The sequence below is a fragment of the Bison bison genome, unplaced genomic scaffold (genome assembly GCF_000754665.1).
Source record: "Bison bison bison isolate TAMUID 2011002044 unplaced genomic scaffold, Bison_UMD1.0 scf7180017864508, whole genome shotgun sequence".
NCBI lineage: Eukaryota > Metazoa > Chordata > Mammalia > Artiodactyla > Bovidae > Bison > Bison bison.
Window position 1 is genome coordinate 2750997 of NW_011495064.1, and position 11110 is coordinate 2762106.

The 11110-nt window shown below is 56.4% G+C and overlaps 1 protein-coding gene across 1 annotated transcript in view; it reads left to right on the forward strand.

Moving 5' to 3' along the window:
* PROM2 (prominin 2) overlaps positions 1-10815 on the forward strand; it is a 16615-nt gene extending 5800 nt beyond the window's left edge. Inside the window, 14 exon segments of the mRNA XM_010829571.1 lie at positions 106-258; positions 1430-1553; positions 2098-2189; positions 2302-2386; positions 5101-5247; positions 5744-5815; positions 6763-6855; positions 6993-7046; positions 7346-7426; positions 7651-7719; positions 8389-8478; positions 8687-8793; positions 9130-9200; positions 10246-10815. Coding sequence (XP_010827873.1) covers positions 106-258; positions 1430-1553; positions 2098-2189; positions 2302-2386; positions 5101-5247; positions 5744-5815; positions 6763-6855; positions 6993-7046; positions 7346-7426; positions 7651-7719; positions 8389-8478; positions 8687-8793; positions 9130-9193 — 1231 coding nt within the window. The 3' untranslated portion in view covers positions 9194-9200; positions 10246-10815.
* Positions 10816-11110: the final 295 nt, after the last annotated feature.

Sequence of the window (11110 nt, forward strand, 5' to 3'; positions counted from 1 at the left end):
GGTCCCCTTCAAAACCCCCAGCCTGGGGGCTAGCCGCCCCCCCCAGCCAGTAGGTCCTCAGTCAGCCCCCGCTTGTTTCCCTGATGCCCACCTCCTCCTTGGCAGGTGGATTGCAGGTTGCGTGCTGTGCTCTGTGGTCCTGCTTGTGGTGGTCTGTAACCTGCTGGGCCTCAACCTGGGCATCTGGGGGCTATCTGCCAGAGAGGACCCCAGCCACTCGGAAGCCAAGGGTGAATCCGGAGCCCGCTTCCTCATGGTGTAAGAAGGCCTGGGGGAGAGGGGAAGGGTCTCCGCCTACCGGACTGGCACTTTCTTCTCATGCTCCTCGTGTGACTACAGGAGCCGGTCCTGGGGATCAAGAGACTGAGCTCTGCTCTGGCTCTGGGCCAACTTGCTGCATGGCCCTGGGTGAATTATAACCCAGCTGGGCCTCAGTGTCCTTCTTTGTATAAAAGGGTTGGCCTAGAGCAGGAATGGCAAAGAAGAAGCGTGTCCCCTTCCCCATTGGTGGCAACTATGGTAATTGATGGGTGCCTTTCTCTCTGAGCCCAGATGAATAATGGTGGCTCAGCTGTAAAGAGTCCGCCTGCCAATGCAGGAGATGAGGGTTCGATCCCTGGGTCGGGAAGATCCCCTGGAGAAGGAAATGGCAACTTCACTAACTATAATAATCAATGGGCACTTTTCTCTCTGAGCCTCAGAATCCTTCTTAACCCAGTGTCCAGCCATTAGCAGGTGGCACCAGAGGCAGGCTCTATTTGCCCTCTCTGAACTAGATCATCTCGAAGGCCAGGGCTGCCACATTCTGCTGTGCAGGCTGGGCACTGCATAAAGGGGCCTGGCCCTTTATGGGTGAGTGAGATCCAGCCCACGTTTCACTCCCCAAGCTTCATGAAGAAGCTCTGGATGGTCGTACGGGTCCTACCTACGCCATAGGTGGCTGCCCCTGCTGGTAAGTCATGGCTGGCCATGCCAGGTAGTCGTGTTGAGGCTGAGCCCTGGAGCTGGCCGCCTGCAAGTGCCCTTGGCCCAGAGACCGGCAGCGCTGGCTCTTTTTCTAAAAAATTTATTTATTTTAATTGGAGGATAATTACAGTATTGTGATGGTTTTTGCCATACACCAACATGAATCAGCCATAGGTGTACATGTGTCCCCCTCATCCTGAAGCCCTGGCTGCCCTCTCCTCTAGGCTGCCAGCCAGGGCATGGAGTGGGGATGGGGTGGGATGAGGTGGGGCAGTCGTCAGTTCTGAGTCCTTCCTCCTGCCCTGGAGGCCACGTCCTGTGAAGTCCTCTCCCCAGAGGGCTCTGCCCTGGGGCCGGCTCACTGACCAAGGTGGCCCTGGGATGCAGAATGGGGATGGAGAGCATGGTCCAGGGCATCCTCCTTGCTCAGGCCATCTCAACCGTGTCCCCCCACCTTCCTCAGCGGTGTGGGCTTCAGCTTCCTCTTCGCTGTGCCCCTCATCATCCTCATCTTCTCCACCTTCCTGGTGGGCGGCAACGTGCAGACGCTGGTGTGCCAGAGCTGGGAGAGTGGAGAGCTGTACGAGGTGGGCTTACCTAGCCCTGGGCCCAGAGGGACATGGAAAGAGATAAGGGTAGAGCTGGAGGTTCAGAAGGAAGTTTGGAGCCAGAGGGGGCCAGAGGGCAAAAGGGACAGGAAAAATGATGGAGACGGCTAAGAAGAGAGACAGAAATTCACCAATAAATAAGGAGTAAGAGAAAAGAGCCAGTGAGTCCCTGGGCCCCAGGCAGGGACCTCGAGGGATGGCACCAGACATGAGCCCCTCTGTTTCCTAACACTAAGTCTGGGAACTGGGGATCCTGGTTCCCTATTGCACTAAGCAAGTGAGCTGAGATGCTGGCCCAGATCCTCTGCCGAAGAGCAGGCTGGCCACCCACCTAGAGATTCCTGGAGAGAGTCCCTGCCAGGATTTAGGGCCCAAGAGTAACTGGAGATAGAGGCAGGTGTGGGCTGAAGTCACAGGGATGTGGTCTGTGCTGTGCCAGGGCAGCAGGGGACCAGGCCCTGGGAAGCTGTGCCATATTCCCTACTCCCTGCTCCAAGCCCATTCCCTCCTGCCCCATCCCCAGTTTGTAGACACTCCAGGGAACTTGCCACCGTCCATGAACTTGTCCCACCTCCTTGGCCTGAAGAAGAACCTCAGCATCCTCCTGGCCTACGAGTGAGTGGGCAGCCTGGGCTGGGGGATGGGGTGTGAGGAGGCACTAAGGTGGGTGTCCCGTTGGGATGACACACCTGCCCTCCTTGCTCTCACCTCCCATGTCCATCCCCAGGCAGTGCAAGCAAGGGGCCGTGCTCTGGACTGTCCTGCAGCTCAATGACTCCTATGACCTGGAGAAGCACCTGGATATCAGCCAGGTGAGAGAACCTTCTGGAACACAGTGGGGACCCCCCTCCTGCAGGTCCCCCCTCTTTTGGTCTTGCCTTTATGGAGGAAACTTCTCCTTCGACCTGAGAAGTCTGCAAGAGCGATGGAGGTGCCTCTGGGGCAGAAGAGCCAGGTGCAAGCTCAGGGCATGGCCCAGGGCTAGAGCCCAGGGAAGGTTCCAGAGTGTCTGGGTGGGTGCATGAGTGCCTGGAGGCTGTGATCAGCTCAGAGTGCTGTGCTCCCAGGAAAACTGAACACACCTGAGGTTGAGACTGGACAGGGTGGTGACCGTGAGGGAGAGGACTCGAGTGTGTGTCCTGACCCAGGACAGGCATTGGTTGGGATGCTCCAGTTGGGAGTGGGGAGGTTGGGGAGGGGTGTGACAGTGAAAATGATGGTGATGAAGTTGGGTACCACTAGAGTAGGGCTCCCCACAGCCCCCTCCTGAGCTCACACAGCCTGTAGGTGATGTCAGGATTTGAACCCCCACCAGCCTGTTCCCTAACCATTGGACTTTGCCAGAACTTGGTGTGTAGAACTGGAGAAACTTATTCACACTGGCAAGAGACAGTTCTAGAACAGAGAGAAGGAAAGTCTACTTCCCGAGAGGAGATGTGCTTTGTGAATGTGGCTCTCTCAACGGTGCACAGAGGCTGTAGAAATACCTGTCCAGTCCTCCCTCCACTCCTCCTAAGACACTAACTCCTGATTCTGCCCCCTCTCCTTTCTGAAAAATATTTATTTAAGTATCTACTTGCATTTTCTGCCGCTTTTATTTTTTTCATGGCATTTTCGTTGTTGTTGCTTTATTTTTATGCATTTATTTTTAGGCCATGCTATGGGGCATGTGGGATCTTAGTTCCTCAACCAGGGATCAAACCTGTGCCCCTGCATGGGGAGTGCAGAGTCTTAACCACTGGGCTGCAGGGAAGTCCCCTTACAACTCCTTTTGAATTCGCCATCCGTTCCTAGCCCACAGCATAGCATAGCCAAGTGGTCCAGATTTTCCGTCCCAACTCCATGTCCTAAACTGTATAACCTGGGGCAGTTTCCCTAACACGGTAGCCACCTCCTCCTTCAGCATCTCTAATCAGATGGGAGGTCGACTGAGCAGACTCTGTCCTGGTGGGAGGCTACAGGGTGAAAGCTGGCCAGGGAGGGCTTCTGTGAGGGGCCTGGGCACTGAGACGAGGTCCCATGCTCCGCTGACTGGAAGGAGGGGGAGCTCTCAGCCCCGGTCCAGGGAAGGGGTCCAAGTCACAGAACAGCTTCAGGTCCAGAGGGATTGGAGCAGCCCTCAGGGGCCATCTGGCAACATTCCAAATATGACCTTAGGAGAACTTGTCCTCAAAGGAGGTAATAGTGAGCTGATGATGCAGAGATAAGTAAGACAAGGTGTGCCTTCCTGGGCCCCAGGAGGGCTCTGGCCATCTGGAGACACGTGTACCTGTCTGTTACTGATGCCTAAAGCCTCTAAGGTTCTGGGCTCTGAGAGGATGGGCCTTTGCTCCCCTGAGGAAGGCAGTGTGGGGGATGGGGAGAGGTAGACTGAGCCGCATCCTCTGATGCCCCTCCTGGCTTCAGCTTCTCATCTGTGAAACTCGGGGCTGAATTTCATGCCCTTTAAATCTCTCCCAGCAATGGTTGGAAAATGTCGAATCCCTTTTTAAACTGCTCTATCTTAGAAATAATTTGGCCATCTAATGCGAAGAGCCGACTCATTGCAAAAGGCCCTGATGCTGAGAAAGATTGAGGGCAAGAAGAGAAGGGGGTGACAGAGGATGAGATGGTTGGATGGCATCACCGACTCAATGGACATGGGTTTGAGCAACTTCCAGGAGATAGTGAAGGACAGGGAAGCCTGGTGTGCTGCAGTCCAGGGGCATTGAGTCTCAGAGAGTCAGGTACCACTGAGCAGCTGAGCAACAACAAATCGTAGAAATGTTGGTTATGTCCATTCATTCATTCATTTATTTTTGCCCATTCATCAGACTTGTACTGAACCTATCACGTGTGAACCTCTGCTCTAGACACTGCTGGTTTGATACAGAGTTGAGCAGACAAGATGGCATTCTCATGGGGGCTGATGGCAATAAACAAGCACCCACATAAGTAAATAGCATTCTTGGTGATATAATTAAGCACATAGCCTGCGTGTGTTAGTTGCTCAGCCATGCCCAACTCTTTGCAGCCCTGTAGCCCGCCAGACTCCTCTGTCCATGAAATTCTCCAGGCAAGAATACTGAAGTGGGTAGCCATTCCCTTCTCCAGGGGATCTTCCCTATTCAGGGATTAAACCTGGGTCTCCTGCATTGCAGGCAGATTCCTTACCATCTGAGCCACCAAGGAAGCCCAAAGCACATAGCATACTATGTGTTAAATAAGTAAATACCATGCTATGAAGACCTTAATACAAGGTGATATAATAAAGATGGGCCAAGGAAGCTGTTTCTACTGGGTGACCTTGGAAGGTCTGTGTTGCTGTCCAGTAGCCAGATAGGTGCTGGAAGAGAGCTGAGTCTTGGTGAGGGTGAGTTGGGGATAGGGAGCGTGGGGAGCAGAGACCTGCTAGGAGCCTGTCTGGGGCTGGTAGTGTCCTCAATATTCAGAAGGAGGGCCTTGAGGGGTTCCTCACCTAGGATAGCAGCTTTGGGGTCCTGGCTCAGCCATCGAGCATGGCCCCAGCCTGCCCCCTCCCTCCCAGTACACCATCAAGCTGCAGCAGGAGTTGCAGAAGCTCAAAGTGGACGTGAAGAATCTGGACCTGCTGAGCCCAGCCGCCCGCCGGGACCTGGAGGCTCTGCAGAGCAGTGGGCTCGAGAGCATTCATTACCCTGGCTTCCTTGCCGAGGTCAGCAGTGGGCACCTCAGGCCAGACCTTGGTAGATCAGAGGAGGTGGGGGTGGGTTACTGTCTCACCTCATCTGGGCCCTCCATTCTCCCTTGACTTCCCTACATGTCTCTAGGGCCTCTTCTATTGGGGATGTCCCCAGACCCTGTGCCCCAGAGTGCCACACCCCACCCCTGCCCCGTCCCAGGCTAGGGGGGAGTGAATGCGCCCCACCCAACCACAGGTGTCACTGTCCATGATCCTGAACCCACTGCTGTTACAAAAGCTGGTGGGAAGTCGCCTCTCCATTGGGTTACACCAGAGAGTGCCTCATTTTTTTTTTTCCTTTCCTAATGGAAAATGTCTCATATATTTCACAATTTCAGGTCAAACCCACTGTGATTGATGTGTTGTTACAGTAGACTTAGCTGGTGTGGGTACTTTCGAAAATACTGGGAATTCTAGGGTTGGGGGAGCCGGGGTTCATCCCCTCTTGGCCTTTCCTGTCTATCTCTAGATTCAGAAGCCAGTGGTGAATAGTGACGTGGAGAAGCTGGCCCAGGAGCTGGAGGGACTGTCCCAGACCCAAGTGAGAAGGGAGCAGCGACCCTGCTGGGCAGGCTGGAGACAGAAGCCAGGGAGAGGGGATGGGCAAGAATGCCTGACTTGGGGAGGTGTGTGTGTGTGTGTGTGTGTGTGAAGTTGCTTTAGTTGTGTTCGACTCTTTGTGACCCCATGGACTGCAGCCTGCCAGGCTCCTCTGTCCATGGAATTTTCCAGGCAAGAATACTGGAGTGGGTTGCCATGTCATCTTCCAGGGGATCTTCCCAACCCAGGGACTGAACCCGTGAATCGTATGAATTGGGGATGGGATGAGGGCAAAGGCAGAGGACTGAGGGCCCCCACCACCAAGGGCTGAGACCCTGGGCCCCTCACTGGGATGCAGGGTCAGTTTTGTAGGGTCAGTTCTGACTCAAACTCTACCACCAATTCGCTGTGGGGCCTTGAGCAAATCTTTCTACATCTCTGGGCCTTCATCTCTAAAGTAGATTATCCCCCATCTTAGATCAGATGCTGTCAGATGTGGTCTGACATCACAGCTGGGCAGGCATTACTATGTGCACACGGCTTGTAGCATCCACAGGATCTGAGGCTGTGAGGACAGTGGGATCGGATGTCATGACAGTTGCCTCTCGAAGCTTAAAATCTACTGGAAAAAAATATACTTTGTCTTTATAAATATTGAGAGTTTAAAAAGTTCTCTTTGAGACATCTCACAGACAGCCCTCCCCAGTTCCCCCATGGTGGACAGAGCAAGTGAGGGCTGAACTTGGAACTTGGGCTCAGGTAGGCCCCCAAACCCAGATGTGGTCCACGAGCTTCAGGAGGCCTCAGTTTCCTGCCTCTGAGCCCAACCTCTGATTCCCGCACTTTCCATGCCCTGCAGTGTGTCTTGTTGAGCAGTTTGGTGAAGGGTATGTTGGCAGGGGCTGTCTTGGCCTGGGCAGAGTGCCATTCTGATCTGTGCCCCCTCAGGGCAATGCTACGCTGGGGCAGAAGCTGCAGGAAGAGGCCCGAGGGCTCCAACACCTCCATCAGGAGAAGATCCTCCCACAGCAGAACCTGGTGGTACGTCTGGATGCTCAGGGAGCTGGGGACCTGGAGAGGAGATGCAGGGAGGGGACGTGGAAGAGGAAGGGGGATGCTGTGACCCCTCCCTCCTACCCCAGCCCTTCCCCTAACCAGCCCTGATCTCTCTTTCACAGGCTAAACTCAACCGCAGTGTCCAGGCACTGGCATCCTCTGCCCCACATCTCCAGGTGGCCACTAGGGAGGGCTGGGGAGGGTGGGGTGGGGCAGGTGGGCAGTAGAGGGAGGAAGGATGTGACTTTCAGCTGACTCGAAGCCTTGCCTGCTCTGATCTGTCCCAGTGGAGGCGGAAGGTGGGGTGGAAAAACGTGAGGCTGGTGGGCGGAACCCACCATATACGGCCTCTGTGTCCTTGGGGCCTAACATCCCCCATCCCAAGTTGAGTGTGTTGTGTGTCGTATGTTGAGTTAATGGATGAACAAGTGAATGAGTGGCTGTTCCCTGATGGATCCTCTCTCCTCCCCCACAGTCGGAGATCTCAGGTGTCCTGGACAGAGTCACTCACCTGAAAGAAGAGCTGCCAACCTGGGCCACCCATATCCTGAGGAATGTGAGTGGGGGGCGTGGGGCAGGGACAGGGGGCAGCCTCAGAGTTGGAGGTGAGTTGAATGGTTAAGGCACAGGGGCCTCACACCCTATGATTCTCCAGCCCTGCTCCCTCACCAGGGGCTCCCAGAAAAGACAGCTCAGCCTGTCCTGATGGAGCCCGGCATGGGGGACAGGGCTGTTGGCCCGGGGACTCTTACCAGCCCAGGACTCCTCTCTTCCTTGTAGGAAAGTGAGTGTTTCCTGAAGCGGGAGATGGGCTACTTCTCCCAGTACATGGCCTGGGTGAGAGAGGAGGTGAGTTGGGGTTCAGACCCTCCTGGCCTCAGGCAAGCTCCCAGCTATTTCCCTTCCTCTGCCCGCTAGAGCCCTTGGGGGTGCCCTGGACCCAGACTCCCAAACATGGCATCTGGATGCTGAGTTCTGCCCACCCCCAACCTCTGCCACAGCCCTTCTCTGAGGCCCGAGCATGGCCGGGCTGGGACTGGTCAGCGTCGCTCTCTAGGACGCGCTGTCCATCGGCCCCTGCCCCTCCTCGTGCTGGTCCCGCGCCAGCCTGTCTGAGGCCGCGCAGCACTCAGAGCCCAGCTCCTCCCGCGGGCCCTTACTGATCACAGCTTCTGCAGGCAGTCTGCCACTCGCACGAGGCTGAGGGGGTCTTGCTTAGCCTGAGTGTGTTTGAATGCGTGTGTGGGTATGAGTGTGTGCAGTGCACTCTGTGTGCACATGTGTTGTCCCCCAGTGTGAGTGACTTAGAGGGAGGGCATCTCTGGGCACACAGCAGGGGCTTAGCACAGGCTGGTGCTGGGGTGGGGAGCGCAGGAGGCGAGTGACGGGCCGAGGTCAGGGGGTCCTCACTGCTCTGTGTTTCCCTGCCTGGGCCCGTCCCGCGTCCCTGTCGCCTCTCTCTGAACACCCGTGGGTCTGGGAGTGCTGGCATGTAGCTGCCTCATGTTGATACCACAGGTGACTCAGCGCATTGCCACCTGCCAGCCCCTCTCCGGAGCCCTGGACAGCGGCCGTGTGATCCTGTGTGACATGGTGGCTGACCCCTGGGTGAGCGCCCTGCCCCAGCTCACCAGGGCTCGTGGACGGGGAGGCCGCCGGCGGGGGGCAGCGTGAACCCACACCCCGGTCCTTCCCCTCAGGCCTGAAGTCACATCCCCGCGCCCCTCGTTGAGTCCATGGGAGGCTGGGGGTGTCGAGCCGTGTGGGAGGGTGCCGCTCCCAGCACAGCGTGCTGACCCCACATCCTCTGTCCCAGAACGCCTTCTGGTTCTGCCTGGGGTGGTGCACCTTCTTCCTGATCCCCAGCATCGTCTTTGCTATCAAGACCTCCAAGTACTTCCGTCCCATCCGGAAACGCCTCAGGTGAGGACGCTCTCGGACTAGGGGTGGGGGCAGGAGCTGAGGAAGGAGCCCTTCCAGCTGCTGGCCCCGGCCCCCTGCTGCCTACCCCCACTTCTTGAGACACACACCCCTCCAGGCCAGGGAAGCCTATGCCTAACCCCAAAGAGTCACACATTCTGAGGTACTCCAGGGCCAGAAAGTTCTTCCGTGTCTCTGCCCCGAAGCCTTCTTGCTGCAACACACCCACAGTTCATAGCTTTGGGGAACTCTGCTCTTCTGGGCTCAGCTTGTTCCTGTGTCGGGGCTGAGGGTCTGGGCCTGGGGCTCACACACTCATCCCCTGTGACAATGCTGCAGCTCCACCAGCTCCGAGGAGACACAGCTCTTCCACATCCCCCGGGTCACCTCCCTGAAGCTCTAGGACCCCAGTGAGTGAGTTTTCCCAAGCCCGTAATTCCTTGGTGCCATGGGTTGGGGCGGGAAGGGAAGGGCTGGGATCTGGGGTCCCCAGGGCCCAGGAGGAAGGTTCTGGGATGTGGCCGGGACGGACGGGCCTGCGCTCGGCTCTTCCCCTCCCACCTCCTCGCCCTTCCCCATTTGGTTCTTAATCCACAGCCCGGATATGGCCGCAGGGTGGTACAGGGGGCTGCCTGCCTCCCCACTGACTTGGCTGGGACCAGAGGACTTCTGTCACCTTTGCTGCCAGAGCCCAGGCTGGCATCCAGGCCTGGGTTGTCCCGTCTCCAGTTACCAGACACCCTCTTGCTAATCCCTTTGCACCCCACTTTCTGCTCATGACCCCTTCATTCATTCATTCTCAAAAACACACTTGGCTTCTTTGGAACTTCAGAGCCAACAGAATCCCCCAGGTGTCTCCCTTCTCCTCCTCCTCGCAGTATATCAGCACCAGGAAGAGCCTCTTGTCTGCCTAGAGGAACCCCCCCAGCCGCGGGGGGTACAGAGACCCTGCCCACCCCGTGCTGTCCCATCCCCTTCCCTGCGCCTCTCCCAGCCCCTTGCTCACCCCTTCCTCTCCTCTGGCCCCCACTTGCCCTCTTGGCTCTGTTTCCTCCCCGGCCCTCACTTCCTCCCCCTGGGAAGCCCTTTCCCCCTGTGTCCCCTCTGTACCTTATGCCACTATCTGCTGACCCCGAGACCTCTCCTGTCCAACCACACTGATGAGGTAAAGCCATCGAGCAAGCCTGGGCCAGCTGCAGGCTCTGCCTCGTGTCCCCTGAGCCCTCCACTCCTAGGGCACTGGGACCATCCCTCCACAGACCCCGGCCTGGATTTCTGGCCCCTGGGAGTGCAGGAGGCCCATGTGAAGGCTGAGCCCCCGCCTGCACCTTGGGCTGGGAATTACGCTGCTGCCCCTCTGCCCTTCTCTGAGCACTGGCTCCCTAGGAAGGGACCTAGGGTGTGGGCTGCAGTGGGGCTCACCCTCGGCACCCCAGTCAGTAGCCTCTTCAACAGCTACCCAGCTTTTCCAGGAGAGATCTGGTGGCCACAAGAGGATTTTGCACGATGGCCCTTACTCCTTCAGCCCCATGCATGTAGCCGGGTGTCATCCCATCTCCATCTTTGTGTCAGATCCTGAGTTCCAGAAGTGGGGAAGAGGAAGAGAGACAACAGGAAGCGGACAGGACCTCGAATCCATTGAAGTGTTTTCACTTGGCTAAGCCTTGGCCTTGGGTCTTTCAGCTCTCCCAGGCTGGGGCCCTGGATGTGGCTGGTGTTCAATGAGTGTGGAGAGGGAACTTCAAGGCCTCCTCTGACCACAGGCATCCAGGGGTCACCCCGACAATGAGCAGATGGGCTGGGGCCCACTCTGGGAGCAGTCAGACCTGGCTTCACTCTGGGCTCTTGTGTATGGTGACCAGGTACCTTGAACATGATCCATGGGTCCTCCAGACCTCAGTTTTTCCACCTGTAAAATGGGAACAGTCATAGCCATCTCATATCTCATACAGTTGTAAATAATGTAACAATGTGTGGAAACTCCTTGGCAGGGGACTGTCACAAAACAAATACTCAAATGCTGCCATTTCTCTCTGTTTTTTTTTTTTTTGCCATGACTACTCTGGGCCAGGGGCAGAGCTGGGTCTGAGCAGATACAAGTGAAGAGGGAGACAGGTTCCTGTTCAAAGGAGCAAAGCCCTTTAAGATAACAATCTGCTGAGTTTTCAGGGGGTGTCTATTTTTAATTGCATCTTACAAACCAGCAACAAATTTGCTACTAGAAATTGGGATGGTGTCCCAATTTTCACTCTCAGACCAGCACCCTTAAATGTGGCACAGCCGCCTCTTTTTGGCTTTTCCCAGAACACTCCTGGCTTGC